Genomic DNA, 15944 nt, shown 5'->3' on the forward strand with positions numbered 1-15944 from the left:
TAGCCCCGCCCACTCCAGCAGGCTCCTCCCCATGAGAGCAAGCCCCGCCCCCTCAGGCTCCTCCCCGAGACCTAGCCCCGCCCACTCCTGCAGGCTCCTCCCTGCGAGAGCAACGCCTGCCTCCCTCAGGCTCCTCCCCCAGAGACCTAGCCCCGCCCACTCCTGCAGGCTCCTCCCTGCGAGAGCAAGCGCCACCTCCCACAGGCTCCTCCCCAGGAGAGCGAGCCCCCCACTCCTGCCGGCTCCTGGACCAGAACCTGGCCCATCATTTCCTCGCCCTCCCGACTGGCCCCTTCCTGGCAGCTGACGGACACGTGCAGTCTCTGTAAAAGCGGACCAGACACCCCTCCCTTAGCAGTGTGTCCTCTCCAGCCGCCACTCTGGCTTCCTGCAACCAAACATGTTAGCCCCAAGACTGGCCTGCACTCCCCGTCTCACTCCACCACTGCCCTGCGACTGCCCTGCCCAGTGGAGGAGGGGCACAGGGACCCTGCCCCAGCCCAATGCCCGTGACCCATGTCCCCAGCTCCTCGGCCTCCTGGGCCTCCTGGGTCTCCTCTGGCCTCCCTGACTGTTCCTTCTCCTCCGGCGGTCTGCCGTGTCTCTCCTCTCAACCACCGCCCCGCCACCGGGGGCCTGCGCAGCCCAGGCCTGGAGACAGCTATGTTCCTCCCTGCCCTCCCCTGCCAGACCTCAGACTCCGCAAACTGACCTGGTGATCACGCCCACCTCCGGCTCCTTCTGGGGCTTCAGTCTGAATGGCACTCCGAGCCCCTGAGCTACCCAAGCTGCAGGGAGACGCCTCCCCTCTCTGCAGACAGCACCTCCATCCCAACCGGTGACCAAGTCTGGGCACTTTCACTGCTCGACTCCCTCATGCACAGTCCTTCCTGTCCTGGCTCGCGTCTTGCCCGGTTAGGTCATCACCAAGCTGGGACACACAGCTTCCCACTGGGGCTGCCGTACTCCACGGATCCACATCCTCTCGCCGAGGACCTTGTCCTAGAGACAGTGGGGTGCACGCTGCCGTTTCCCTCTCTAGGCCTTGGTTTGTTTTGCGGTGTTTTGCACAAACTTTCACACACAACAACCCTTTGTTGTGGGCACTATTATCAGCTTCATTTTGCAGAAAGGACATTGACTAAGAGGGATTAAGTAACTCCCTTAAGGCCACCAGAGACACGAAAATGTGACAAAGAGCCCGATTTGAACCCACACCCGGCTACCCAACAGCCCACATTCCCTGCAAGCCGCCACCCTGCCTTCCGGGTGGGACCAGAGGCCTTAGCGGGAGCCACGGCTTCGCTCAAGGGCAGTCACGTCTTCAGGAGCAAAGGTGATTCCGGGGTTCCCAGCGCCGAGCACCGGGCTCCTGTGCCAGACGCGGCACAGAGTGGACCCCACTGCGTGTGTGGCCAGTGCGAGAGCGGGGGACAAGCAGGAGTCTGGTGCGTCGGCGCCAGTGGCCTCTAATAGCAGGGCTGCAGCCCCGGGACGGGGACAGGCGCTGCCGGGGGCTGGGGGGTGATGCCAGACCGGGTCTGGGCTCCCCCAGGGAGAGCGCTATTGTCGGAGTTTTGGTAAATAAATGAAACGCCTTGTTTTTATGCGTACAGACGCCTGGGGCTCTGAACTCTCCCTGCGCCCGAAAGCCAGGCAGAAGAACCTGAGGAGGAATGGGGTGGCCGCTTCCCGACGACAGAGCTGCCCTGTGGGAGCCCCGGGCCCCCACGCCCCCTGCTCGGGGCGAGCAGACGTTCCCGCAAGGCCGCCTTCCCCTCGGCGGAGGGCAGACTTTCCAAGAACCCGTGCTGCCCATCGCGGAGAGCCACCCTTCACCAGCAGAGAGCTCCCCTCGACGGGAGCCCCCCTCGGTGGGCCTTCCAAGCCCACCTCCCATCTCCGGGAGCCTTGCAAGCCTGAGGCTCCACGACGCCAGGGTTCAGAGCTACCCAGTTTCAGAATTCTCCCTCGAAGACACAAGCCATCCGGACTGACAGGAGGGGAACGGGTCCAGAAGGCACCCCGGCCTCCCACGTGCCAGGGCCGGGCCCGGATGCGAATGTCCAGGGCGGGGAGGGCGGTGCCCCACAGGGTCATGTGTCCAAGCCTCGTCCCCCGCAGCTGGTGCGGCCAAGGGACGCGGTGGGCGCCCTTCGCAGAGGCACCTGCCGCCCCACCTCTGAGGAGCCGGGCCCCACCCCTGCAGTGTTCCCAGCGCTGCCCTCCCCCCGCAGCTGCTGCGCCCAAACCTAAACCAGAGCAATACAGAAGGAGGACGCTTAGGGTCCCCCCTTAACAGATGGGGACACCGAAGCCCAAGACCACAGGCCGAGGAAGAGTCCCAACTGCTTGGAATCTAGTGCCCCTTTACTCAGACGCCGCAGACGCCTGCTCTGTCAGTCACCGTGGCCCCTGGACAGGCAAAGATTCGTGACATCACCATCCCTAAGTCTGGGGAGAAACACACAGAACAGGCAACTGCAGTGTGGTCGGGCAGGGTGCGTCCTAGGGAGCCCCGCAGGAGCCAGCTGTCCCCATGCCGACTGCCAGGACCCAAACCAGCCCCGCGTCCCTCGGGCACGAGAAGGTCCAGCTCCATGCAGAAATCGTTTCACTGGAAAGGCAGGGGGACAGAGGGAGCAGGGACTGGTGACTCCCCACAGGACCTGGGGGGGTGGGCACGGGACCACGGGGCACAGCTCTGGCGGCTGAGAGCCCAGGCAAGCCGGGGCCGAGGCGGGGCTGCAGGGGGGAGGGTCGTCCACCCGGGGGGAGCGCAGAACAGAGGTCACAGGAACACAACAGCTTCCATTTCATAGACACCTGCCCTGGACTCCACTGGTACCCCCTCTCAGGGTCCAGCAAAGTGGGTGAGGGCACATCCATACTTCACATGGGGAAACTGAGGCCCGGAGAAGCTGTCACTGACCCCAGGTCATGCAAGCCGAGGTGTCGGAGCCAGGACTCAGTGCCACTAGTTTCACTGTTTCTCCAAACTGAAGGCTGAAATAAGTGCCCAGAACAGCGTCCCCTACTGCCCGTAATTTGGGCAAAGCGGAGAGGGCACCGAGTGAGCTGTGGGCGCGGGGCCGGGCCGGGCTGGGCCAGCTCTGAAACCGTGGCTGCGGCCTGAGCTGGGAACACGGACCCCACAGGAATTAGAAGATGGGGCGCCTGCTCTCACAGTCCCATCGCCTGGAGCGGGAACCCCAGCATAGGGCAGAGGCTGCGGCCCGCTCCCCGTGCCCTCTCCCTCAAGCCGGGTCCCCGCTGAGCTCCAGGCTTCTGGCTTCCTTCTTGGGCCTGGGTGACCCCTCCCACCCAGGCCAGGTCGATAGGTAGCAAACGGGCTCCCTCCAGATGACAATACAGGGGTTCAGAGGCGTCAAGGGAACCCCTGGCCCCCACAGCAGGTTTGGGGAGAACCTGGGCCCTCCGGCCCGTCGTGGCCTCTGCAGGGGGCTGACTGGACAGCGGTCAGGGCCAAAGGCCCCCAGCTCCACGCAGCTCCGAGCCCCTGACAGACCATCGTGGTGTGCAGACGCAGCCCTCGGTGCACACGTTCTGTCTGAGCGCCTGTGAGTCCGGAGAGGTGCGGCTTCCAGACCCGTGTCCTCGGGTCATCCGCAGCCGGGAGCCCTGCCAGCCGACCCAGGGCCATGGACGCCTCTGAGAGCATCTGCCTGAGCGGCCAGCCCCGTCCGAGAAGCCCCACTACAATGGGGACGAGATGTGCATGACGTTTCCGGCTCACAGAGCACTCCTGGTCCTGTCCTCTGCCAAAGGTGTTCCAGACAGACGGAGGAAGGTCATGGCTGGCCAAGGACTCACTGTGGGACGAGATCCCAGCAGGGACTCAGCCCAGTTTTTCTGATGGTGAGCTCTGCTCTTTGTCCATCTGTCGCCCGCAGCCCAGATGTGTAACTGGCCGTGCTCCCCCAGCCCTGGGACGGGGATCCTGTCCAGACTCCCAAGCACGGGAGGAAAAGCATCTGGAGTGCTAGAGTGACCCAGCCTGCGGCGGAGGGGGCCCGGCGGCGGGGGCCAGGGTCCTGAGAAGTTGCTGCAGGTCTCCTCACTCCTGCCTCCCACCCCGGCCCAGAGAGGCTGCCTGGCTCCGGCCTGGATGTGCACCCAGAGGCCCACCCGATACTTCTCCGGGGGCCGAGTTACTTCTGAGCAGCGAGAAACAGCGGCCCCTTACCCACGTCAGACTCGCATTCCACTGAGAAAGCGACGCCTCCCCAGCCTTCAGGGTCCAGGGGCATAAAGGCCACACCACTGAGACACACAGAGTGCTGGTGGTATCTGGAGCTGTGCACCTGCGCGCGTGTGTGCATGCATATGTGTGCGTGTATGGGGACAAGAGATGGGGTTGCCTCGGTCGGGTCGGGAGGTCGCTGGTTCAAGCCCTGGAACTGTCCGGTGAGAGACAGAAGAAGTACGGGGCTCTCACGCTGCCTGGTGAGGGTCCTGACCGGGGCTGCCCCCCAGATCTGAGGCCATGTTCGCCTCTGGGATCCCCAGATGAAGAGGCCGTCACAAACGTTCTGAAGGCGCAGGGCCACCCCAGTTCCCTCCCTCGTGAGGGTCCAACCCGGAAGGGAAGAACCCTGATGTCCGACGCCCTTGGGGCGGGGGGGAGGCGGCACATACCTGGACCTCCCGCGTGTGGTAGGCGACGATCAGACCCAAGAGGATGACGGTGGACAGACTGATAAGGCATTTCAGGGCCAATGAGAACATGGAGTCCTGCGGGAGAAATGAAACGAGAATTAGGACAGTCAGGAAGGGGGCCAGCCACGGGGCCCTGCAAAGGGAGAGGGGCTCAGGAGCTCGGCCCCAGGGGCCCCTCGGGCTGAGCATCCCCCCTCCCAGTTCTGTTTTCCAGAGTTCAAGCCTGTTTGCATTCCTGGGGCTCAGTTCAGACAGGGCGTTTGGAAGTCTGCCTCCGTGCTCCGAAGACGTGTGATCATGACTCCTGCTTGCCCTGCTTTTCTACAGCTACGGAGTCTATCTCTTGCCAGCCTGGACCTCCCTCCTCTCTGAACCTGAACCAGAGGCCTCCTGGGCTCTTTCCATCTCTGACCATGCGGGGTTTCCTCGGGTGTGAATTAGAATGTCCTGCAGGTTCTCCCCACCCAGGTGAGGTCAGGAGCAGGGAGGGAGGCAAGGGTGGCAGAGGGGCTGCTGGGGAGCAAAGAGGGGTCTCCCTGCAGAGGGTGGGGCGGGCAGGGGTGGGCCCCCGTGTTCACTGCCTCTTCCAGCCCCGGGCCACACATGCTCCGGACACAGCCCCTTCCCAGCTGTGTGACCTCGTGCTGTCCGCTCCTCCTCTCTCTGCCCCAGCTGTCCCCTGTGTCCAGTGGGGGTAACGTGAGAACTTGCCTCCCAGGGCCGCCGGGAAGAATGAAGGCATGTTTGGAGATGTAAAGTCTCCAGACTTATGCCCAGCAGGGTCAGGTGTCCAGGCTGGGGCCCAGTGCCCTGCTGGGCATTGGGAAGCCAGGAGGTAGGGACGACCCCGGTCCCCCGGGAAGATGGGGACACCACCTGAGCAGAGCAGCCGGTGGGCCCGGCAGCATGTCCGAGGGCTCAGTCCTGAGACGCACAGCCTGGCAGCAACGGCCCCGCGCCCACGACCAGCGGCTCACGCCCGCACCGATTCCTACAAGGCAGCCTTTGCTGTGCAAGGTAACGTCATGTGGCCGCTCTCACCTGGGCTCATGATGGTCTTTGACCTCTATCCCAACCGGACGTCACAGGAGGCGGCTCCAGGGGTGAGTGGCTTGGGCCCGGGTTCAAAGCCAAGGTTTCTGACTCGCGCCCAGAGCCCTGCCCTCAGACCCCTGGCCCCTCCGCAACAAGAAACAAGCGGGAGTGAGGTCGGACCCGTGGGAGCAGATCCGAATGGCAGCTCCGGTCGTGGGAGGCGTCTCCCAGCTAGGAGACAATGAATGGCCAAGTGAGGCCCTGCAGGGCTGGGGAGGGCACCACGGCCAGAGGGGACAGACCACCCCAGACACTCTCAAAGGCAAAGGGACAGCGGCTCGGGTCTGCAGGGTTAGGTGGTGGCATCCAGCTGGGCAAGCTTGGGGGTCGGGGAGGCCTCGGACCCGCAGTGACCCCATGCCCCCCAGCCCTCCCCCTGCAGGCCGAGACAGCAAGAAGCTCTCCCTGGGTCTGTCGCCCCCCTGCAGGCATCTGATACAGTTGCTGGCTGGGGCCCCCTTTGTGCTGGGGACCGGAGGAGAATGAACGCACCTGTGCCCTCCTTCCTGCCCTCCTCCCTCCGTGATGGTTCAGCCCTTCTCACTGCCGGAGCCCTGCGGGACTAGGGGGTGGTCGGGGCGCCTGCTGGAAGCTTCCACCGATCTGGCCTTGCACAGGCCCCAGTCTGGGTGCCGCACAGGCTCCCCAACCAGGAGCCCTCCATTCACACTGCCCAGATGACCGTCTACACCTCAGCCAGCTGCCACGGAGGCTCTGTGGTCCACACCGCAGGGCAGAGCCGGCGGCCGCCAGCTCCGTACACACACGTGGGCGGGGCCTCGGGACGCCCTGGGGAGGGTTCCCGTCTCTGAGAGCAGGACTGGGTGCTGGAAACACCACCAAGCCTAGAGGTCTGACCGACAGAGGGCTGAACACGGCCCGGACCCGGCCGCTTCGGGACGGCACAATCACCCCGACAGGGACAATGGGGCCGGCTCTCCCTGCTCTTGAGCCGGAAATGACCCTCACTTCTCCCTCTAAGGGCTCAGAAGCCTTCTGGGGAGCGTCACGCCTCCCCTGGGAAGGCCTCGGGATCAGCTGCGCATTTCAACATCCAATTTATTTCTTTTGGCAGAAATGAACTAAAATCCGAATCCGAGTCTATCCCATCATTCTTAGAGGACGAGGGAGAGGGGGAGGGGCCGCGCCCAGGTCTTCCTTTTGTTCTAAAACTCAAAGCGTTTGCGTAAGAGGCGCCTTCCACCCGGTCCTTGGCTCCGGTCAGCTCCAGCCCCACCGGGGTCGGGGACGAGCTTTGTCCTGCAGCCGCGGGACCCTCTCCTCCTTGCAGACCTCCCGGCATTCTCTGCCACGTGTCCACGAAAAAACCATCAACAATTTTTAGTAGTTGGAAAACATGCCAAAGTCTGGCTGGACTAGAAAACGTCTTCCAGTTGCTAAAATGTGGAATTTCCGTCTTTTCTTTGCTGCCTCAGCTCCAGCAAAGTTTGAAATCAATACTGTTCTTTGGGGGACAGTCGTGAGCAAGTCAGCTGCGCCCACCCCACAGGGCACCTGCCACCCGCTTTGCCCCACCGGCTCCCACCAGAGGGGCCGAGGGGCTGCTAGGCTGGGAGGGGGTCCCCTCGAGTCCCGTCCAGTGCCAGCCCTCTCCTCGGCGTCTCGGAGCTCTTCACGACGGAGCGGGGACCCCAGCACACAGGAACGCAGAGGAACATCCCCGCAGATGAATCATTTTAAAAGCCATTTATTCCTAAATGCCCAACACTGTCGGCGTGGCCACATACATTCGAGAGTGGCCAGCGATGGGCCACCAGGTAGCCACTTAAAACCATTTCTGTCGAGAATACACGAAGAGGAAAGCCCGTGACACCCGGTGAAAAACCCCGACACCAAAGCTGCATAGATGGTCCTTCCACTTATTTTTAATTGTTTTACCTTTTTTAACCCGAAAACGACTGAGACTACAGCATCGCACGATACAGAGCATCAGGGCGCACGAGCCATCGCGAGCCGCCCCGCTGCCAGCCGGGGGGAGCCTGCCGCCCCGAGAGCGCTGCGCACAACAGGGGCTTGACAAGTGCTTCTGGAATTTTCCCCTCTGCCCACCGCGCGCCGGGTGCCCCCACAGACCAGGCCACGACATCTCCGTTGTGTCGAGAATCAGGGAGACAAGGTGACTTCGCCAAGGTCACACAACTAGCCCAGATTTCGGCCATCTACCAGACTTTACATAGACCAGTCCTCCCGCACGGCCTGAGACCGCTCCGCCGTCCTCGTGGAGGCTGGCCACGGCCATCCATCCCGGCTGCGGATGAGACGCCTGGGGCGGGGGGGCGCTGCCTTCCCGTGAGGGGCCCCTACCCACCGGCGAGCCCTCTGCACCCTGTGACCTTTTGCCGAGGACTCCGGCTGGCCCACAGCACCGCGGAGGGCCTGCCACGGCTGCTGGGCCTCATCGAGCCACGTTTACAGGGGACCAAACAGACTCTGACACGCTCGCCAACACGGGGAGGCAGGACTCCAGAAGTCGGGGTGCACGCCTCCTCTGTGTGCCCCCACATCCCGTGCCCCACCCACGCACGGGCACCCCTGCCCACCCTCCGGCCACGCCCTGTGGCCTCCTGTCTCTGCAGCGACGACTCTCAGGGCCGCTCACCCGTCCTGCCCCAGCCTGTGCTCCCCGAGGCTGTGTGGAGGGTGGGGGAGTGTGCCCCCCATCTCTGCCCACCCTCGTGGCCTCCAAACATGGGGCACGATTATAGTGGTGACGGCAGATCTTCCCAGAGAGACTGGAGTCCTAAATGTGTTTGACTGTTTGCGACACTTGAAAACAAGAGAAAATTGGAGTCCCGGGGGACGGACATGAGGCTCACCAAGGGAGGAGCGTGCAGGGGACCCCCCAGCCGAGCGGACGCCCCCCAAGTGTGCGTGCGTGTTCCTGCATCTGTGGTCGCCCCGTAGTGTCTGCCAGCGGCCAGGACCCCAGGGCGGGGGATGTCATCTAACACCTGCATTTGCTGAACTAAGCTCTGCACGCCTGCCCTCCACCGGGGAAACCGCAGTTGCGGTCTCATCTACAAGGGCACCTTTCCCTCAGCCTCACGGAGAGGCTGCAAACCCGTCGGACGCTCGGCGCCAGCGTGACCTCCGGCTCTGGAACGGCTGTCCCGGTCAGACACTCTCCGGAACGCGGCGCACGTCGGAACCAGCCCCGGGGTGCCGGAAGCCTGGATTCCGGGGTGCTGCCCTCTGCACCCCTGCCCCTCCCTCGGCTCTCCCGCCCCTGCCCCGGGACCTCTTCTTCTGCCCACTCTCCCTGTCCAGGGCTCCTGGCCAAGCTCAGGCCCCCCCCGGCAGCGCTCCCGGCCGTCCGGGCCCCCGTGCGCCTCCCGTACCAGCGACTCAAGGCTGCGACGGTGTACCACGACGCTCCCCCGGCATCGGCTATCTTCGGGGCCCAAACACTCCTTCACTCATCCGTCCACCCTGCAAGCGTTTCCTGAGTGCTCAGCCACGGCCAGGCCCTGCTCTGGGCACCTGTAAAACGCCAGGGGCTCCCCACCTCCTCTACCCCCACCCACTGAGCCGGGATCCCACGAGGCTGGGGAAGGGGCAGGTGGGCAGGGCCCAGAGAAGCCGGGCTAGGATGCTCAGAAACGGGCAAGAAGCCCCGGGGGAGGGAAGAGGCCTGCAGGCGGCCCTCTCAGTGACGAGGGGCCCCTGACCCTGACCCTGACCCTATGCCCTGCAGGTGAGGTGAGGAGTGCGGACAGCACCTTCCCCACGGAGAGGCTCTCAGCCAGCTCGCTCCCCCACCAAGTCTGGGGGGATGTTCTCGAGGGGCACAGAGCTGAGACTGAGCCAGCCTCCCTCCCCTCCGGCCCAGATGCCAGCAGCAACACCGTGAGCTGGCTGACGGGGGCCAGGAGCAGGGCCCGGACCCGCAACCAACGGGAGACAGCTTCTCTCCCTGTCCTCAGTCCTTGGGGGATTCCGGCTGTTTCTGGGAGCTCTGCTCCCGGCCCAGATGCGATGCGCCCGGAACACCCGCCCACCCGCCGGTGCCCTGTGCCCTTCCTGAGCACACCCGCCCGCCTCGCCATCCGCACGTCCGCGGGGGTGGCCCGCAGCCATGGCCACGGGAGCCCGATAGCCCACGGCCGCGAGCTGGCTTGCGCGCCAGGTGGACACCCCAGAAGGACGGGGTCTCCCTTCATCCACTCCCAGGGTGTCGCCAGGCACACCATAGGTCAATAAAGACGAGCTGAATGTTAACTCTGAATGAAGACGGCCACTTCCGTCCTGACTTTGCAGACACAGCCAGGTGCTGCGTCCCCTGCTCTGGACCCTCCAAGCAACCCCAGCGGGCCCAGGACGCCCAATCCCTCGCCCACCACCCCTGAGCAAGGAGGAGGCCGGGCCCCGGGGGGAGCTGGAGTCATGGCCCGCGGACCATCCAGGACCTGCCTGCCTGGTGGGATGGACCCTGTCTCACCTGCCCCCTCACAAGGCCCCCCGCATTTCACCGCTGCACTCCCGTCCCCTTCTGGCACGACGGACCAGGGCAGCCTCAGGTCAGGGCTGGGGGAAGGACGCATCCCAACAGGCATGGCCAGGGCTGGCCCGGTGTGGGGAGGGCAGCGGTCCCAAAATAACACCCATCAGGTCAGGTTGGTCTGGGGCACTTCTCCGTGGCCTCCACTCAGTCATTCCTAGAAGGAGACGGGGCTTGACGTCTGAGGACACCAGGCACTTAGTAGCAAGGACATGCGGGTCTGAGCAGAAGGACCGTGATGCTTAGTGAAGCCGGCACGATGGCCCAGACACCAGTTAAGAGATGACCCACCCTGGCCCCGGCTCTCCTCTGCCTGATGCCCCAAGGAAGGAAAAAGGTCATTTGGGAGACGATGGTACTAAAATCCCGAGTCAGAGGGATCCCTCCCAAGGCCACGAACACGACTCCAGTTAGGGAGCCGGTCTCCTCTGCGAGGTCTGAGCAGACCGGGGCCGGCAGGGCACGCGTTCTCCAGCGCTCGCTCGTCCACGGTCCACCTTCCTGCCCACTCACAACACAGGCAAAGATTCCGTGCGGTTCAGCGCGATGTTCCATCACACGCCTGCCTCGTGCCGGTCCAGCTCCGCACGAGGAGGTCCTTCCGAAGGCAGCCAAAAGCTGGCCCACCGAGGGAAGCACTCGACAAATGTTCGCCAGGCAGTTGGGTGTGTAAGGGTCCGTCCCCACAGCCCCAGGGGGGACCTCCACGCCAAGGCAGAGTGAGACCGGGGTCAATCCCCCAAGCTCGCCAGGCAGCGCAGGGCCCAAGAGAAGCCGCCAGGCCCTGGCAGCCCGGCCCGCTCAGAACTGAGGGACGCTGGGGCCACGGCCGAACAATTGACTCCTGGGCACTGACATCTGAAAAACTTCAGTGATTCTAACGTGCAGGCCAGGGATGGGACCTGCTGCTCCAGAGGTACAAGAAAATTCCAGAAAGCTGGACACCAGCTCAGGACACACTGCCAAACAGGTGTGTGGATCCCCAGAATCTTGCAGCGAAAAGGAAGCTCGGGGGCAGCTGCGGGCTCCATCATTACGCGTCTGCCTGCGGCTCAGGTTGTGACCTCAGGGTCCTGGGATCGAGCCCCGCACGGGCTCCCTGCTCAGCGGGAAGCCTGCTTCTCCCTCTCCCACTCCCCCTGCCTGTGTTCCCTTTTTCGCTGTCTCTGTCAAATAGATAAACCAACTCTTAAATAAATAAATGAATAAAGAAACCCTGTTAAAAAAGGAAACTCAAAAGCCATGAAGTTAAACAACACAGGACTCTCTGTGAGAGTCCTGGCACGTGGTCAGTCTACTTGATTACCTCCAGGGACAGGGAACTCACTCTCCATCACTACTTTGGAAGGCTCTGAATTTCTCAAAGACCTGGATTCTGTCTTCTCGGGTGCTCTGCACCCAGTAAAGAAACAAACGAAGCCCCATTTTGACGGTAGTATTAGAGACGCCAGCACCGGAGTCCTCGATCAGCGGGACCCTGCCCCAGGCAAAGAACGCCACACCCAGAGGCACCCTTGGAGACCAGCTCGCCACGCAGGTTTTGCTCAGTGTGAGGACACGGTGAGCACAGGCTGGCTCAGCACCCATCCAGCACGAGCCGGGGTCGAAACAAGGCTTAGAACCTGGGTGCTGGCCTGCCCACCCTCTCTTCTCTGCTTATGAAAATAAAACCACCCTGAATTTGCACGCACTCCATACGCCGGACCCCTGTCCTGGACGTCACCTCCCAGTTTCTGCCCTGGCCGCCGTGTCTCCTCCTCCAGTAAACACTCCACTCCTGATGATCTTCCACCCTCCCCTGCCCGTGCGTGCCCTTGGCCTGCAGGCACCGGCCTCACTCCAGCCCTGCAAGGTGCACACCCACCACTGCTTCTCTCCGCCAGGGGCTGACGCACACCTGCATCCCAGGAGAGGCTCTTGGGAGCGTCCGTCCCGACATCCTCAGGGTCCCAAGTCACAGAGGACCTTGCTTTGCCCCAGGCGGGCAGAACCCTGGGGAAGACTGCCCGGTTTCCCATCACCCTACAGACAGCACCGCTCCCCGTGCCAAGACCGTGCTCCCACGTTTCTTCCGGCTAGCAGAAGCCCCCGCCTTCTGAACTGCTCTAGAATGTTTGAACAGATACCCGCGCTTCCTCGATGGCTGGCTTCAAAGTCGTTTCATGTGCTCCTGTTGAAGCCCATCGGGCCCCAGACCAATAAAACGGAAGGAAATCACTTCGCCCGAGGGAGGCTGTGTGCACACACGGGGCTCCAGCCTGGCCCAGCCCCTCCCACCTGCCCCAGGACGGACAGCCCCGCTCACAGAGCCACGGGAGCCCCGGTTCAGCCCAGGGCCACGAACCGAACCGGGGAGTTCGCTCTGGGATGCAAGTGACTTGAAACGAAAGCCGCACCCCCAGGGGCAGAGAAGCTCATGCTGGTCTTGGAGACCCCAAGTGGGGCCTGCGGACCACCCCCGCCCACCCCTGTCCTCCCGCTCCCTCCCCTCCTCTGCCCACAGCCCCACAACTCCGGCTGGGGCAGAAGCAACACTAGAATCTCGGTACTTCCGGCCTCACCAGACGACCCCACTGCCCGCTCCCAGCCGGGTGCCGGAGGTAAGCCCTTCCACGTGGGCAAAGCGTTCCCTGAGCCTGGCAATGTTTGGGCCCACTGAAAACCGTAAGATCCCCAGGAATCCCACGTGGTGGGAAGACCACGGTGGGGCCGGCTGCATGGATGTCTCTGAGGGCTGATCGGAGCGTCCCAGGTAAGAATCAGCCCTGTCCGCACTCCGCCCCCCACACTGTGCGCCCCTGTGCACCCCCGGGCTGGGCTGCCGGCAGCAGGACGCTGAGGACAGCACCCCCTCCCTCCCTCCCATCGCCGCGTCCCACAGACTTAGCTGGATGGGGCCTTCTAGGTCACCTAGCCCCACTCCCCCTCTTTTCCAGCAAGGAAATGAAGTGCAGAGAAGGGCTCTCTCCTCTGATCTGCTCCGGGCCACACACCAGTAGCAGAAAACGCTCATCTCGCCCTGCGTCTTCTGAGGGCTGGGCTAGTGTTGCCCCCATCCCGCCCTGGCCGCCTGACGTCGGGGCCCCATCTGAGCCCCTGCCATCCCTCCAAGGGGCTCCGCCTGGTCTGGGGGGCGGGCATTTCTTCCACGGTTAATTCAGAGCAAATCGGGGGAAACAACCCCGACCTACTGTAGGTTCTCCATCTTGTTTTTGCTTAAAAATAGAAGAGCTTAAACATAAACAAAGGGAAATGGTCTGGAAAAATAACCAGTCGGCACGGAACAATGGGTACTCTGGCCCGGGCCCCGGTCAGCACCAGGAAAACTGCTTTGCAGAAACTCAGCTCCGGGCCTCGTGGCCGCTGGCACAGGCCCCCGCTTGTCTGCAAGTGTGGGACGATGTCGAGGAAGCGACGCAGACCCAACCCAGGCTGTGAATAGGCCACGTGGCACTTTCCCGACGCCCCTCTCTCCCACCCGGCCCCAAACTCTGGCCCACCCTTGGCCAGAGGCGCCGCCCATTCCAGCAGCGGGCACCCCGCGAGCCACATCCCCTGCCCATGTCTGAGCTGGCGCCTCCGCGGGCCCAGAAGAGGCGGACTGGGTGCCTGTCCGTGCAGAGCTTCAAGGCTCACGTGGCCCAAGGGTCCCTGGGATGCGGCCCGGCCCCATGCGGCGCAGGCAGGACAGTGTCCACACCCAGGGGAGTCACGAACCTCAGTTCCTCGGCGCGTTTATCTGCTCCCGTCGTGCAAGAACTGGACGGGCCCGACCTCCTGGCAGGAGCTCACCCCCCGGAGTGGGCTCACAGCAGAGCCACTCTGAGGCAGGAGCCCATGGTTCCCGCGGGGCGCCGTTCTGGGGACCCTGCCAGCAGGAGCAAACTCCACAAGGATTCCCCAAGTCCTAAGACCCACCAGACCCCAAGTCTACTCATTGTCACCCGTTTCCACATAGGATCCCACCTAATCCTTACAACAAGGAACTGTCGTCCCCACTTGACAAATGGAGAAACTGAGGCACAGAGTGATTGCACTATCTGGTGAGATCCCAAGGGGAGTGCAGGAGCCTTCTGATTCCAACCTCGGGTGCGGAGGCCCGTGCTCCCTGTGCGTGCGGTCCCTTGGCAGCCACTGGCCTGAAGCCACAGCTGCCAGGTCTCCCCCCCCCCGGGTCACAGAGCCCTTGACCCCAGCCAGCTGGCCGCCTCCGAGTGGGGCTGACCACAGGGAAGCCAGGCCGCAGCCCACAACTGGACCGGTCCACTCCATCCCCATCCTTAACATCTACCAACACAGAGGAAGAGTCCTTTCTTCCCTCCGGAGTTCTTTTGACGAAGAGTGGGCACACAGCACCCCAGGGTCTTGCACGGCACGGCCACGCCTCCCGGCAGCCGCGGCGGGGGGACAGTTTGCACCTGCTGCCTGCCATGATTGTTATTACGAATAGTAACCACGAACGTGCTACTGCCCAAAGTCTCCCCATCCAGACAGAGAATCTAACCATCGTCCCAGATACGGAGCCTCTGTCAGGTCTGGGAGGCCTAAGGGCCCGGCTGCCCATGTCTCACGGCTTCCACGCCCGCCACGAGCCGTGGCCCGGCGGCGCTCCAGGACATTAGCAGCCCCTCTGCCACGGTCCCGGCCCCCAGGCTTGCGGACAAGCATCATCTTCTGGATCAAGCCTCGTTAGTGGACACGGTGTCGCTGCACCTGCCTTCGTAACAACCGTCTGTCATTCCTCCCAGTGTCGCCTCTCTCGTGGGCAACCACGGGCCTAGCAGGCCTTCCCTTGCCGACCGGAACGTCTCAGCCCAGAGGAGCTGCCGCGATGGCGAGGAGGAACACCAGAACGTGTTTACTACTAGATCGTTGTGTCCCAGACACCAGCGAAGGGTTTCCTGCTTATGAAACGTTTTTTGGCCTGGTTTTCTAGTTGACTTCTGGGTGGTAAGGACAGCCACTCCCAGCTCACAGATGGGAAAACTAACACGTGTCCCAGGGCCACACAGCTCGGGACCCCAAATCTTCCAACACTGTGTTGCCAAACACTCTTTTCTTCACACACCGGTGAATGCGGCCTGCCCGGGAGTTCTCGGGAACGTGCCATTCGAGCTGCAGTGGCCGGACAGTCCACCCCAGGCCGAGGGGACGGCCGCTGAGGGCACCGGGAGGTGGGCCTGCCGAGGCGTCTGTCCCTGCAGGCTTCCCCGCAGATGGTCCTGGACCTGGAGCCTTCCTCACTGACAGGAAGGAAAAGCAAAGACAGAAACTCCAAGAAGAGTATGTCCACACCAGAAGGACACACCAACACGGAGACCCAGAGCTCCTCCGTCCAGGGCCGAGCCGGGAAAGCCTGGCTGGCAAGGAGACGGCAGGACGCCCGCAGCCCCCTCTGGGAATTTCTCGGTGTGAGATGGGGACACCTTCGCTTGAGGAGCTCCTGCCCCAGATGGACGGTGTCCTGTGCTGGGCACAGAACGTGGGCTCAGAGCAGACGGCCGAGGTCCTCCTCCAGCCCTAAGCCTCAGCTTACAGATGGGAAACTGCAGCACCAGGGGACGGGAGCAGCCCTTGGCACAGCCTGCCAAGGTGGGGCCGAGCCAGGACGGGGCCTGTCCCTCTGAGGGGTCCTCTCTGGCTGTGGCCG

General features: G+C 63.3%; 1 protein-coding gene across 2 annotated transcripts in view; it reads right to left on the reverse strand.

Moving 5' to 3' along the window:
- KCNN3 (potassium calcium-activated channel subfamily N member 3) overlaps nt 1-15944 on the reverse strand; it is a gene marked incomplete at both ends in the record, with an annotated part of 118692 nt that overhangs the window by 80181 nt on the left and 22567 nt on the right. For both annotated transcript variants that reach the window (XM_080824854.1, XM_080824853.1), the window contains one exon: nt 4660-4755. In XM_080824854.1, coding sequence (XP_080680980.1) covers nt 4660-4755 — 96 coding nt within the window. The remainder of the gene's footprint in view (nt 1-4659; nt 4756-15944) is intronic.

The sequence above is a fragment of the Martes martes genome (assembly GCF_963455335.1).
Source record: "Martes martes genome assembly, chromosome: 15".
NCBI lineage: Eukaryota > Metazoa > Chordata > Mammalia > Carnivora > Mustelidae > Martes > Martes martes.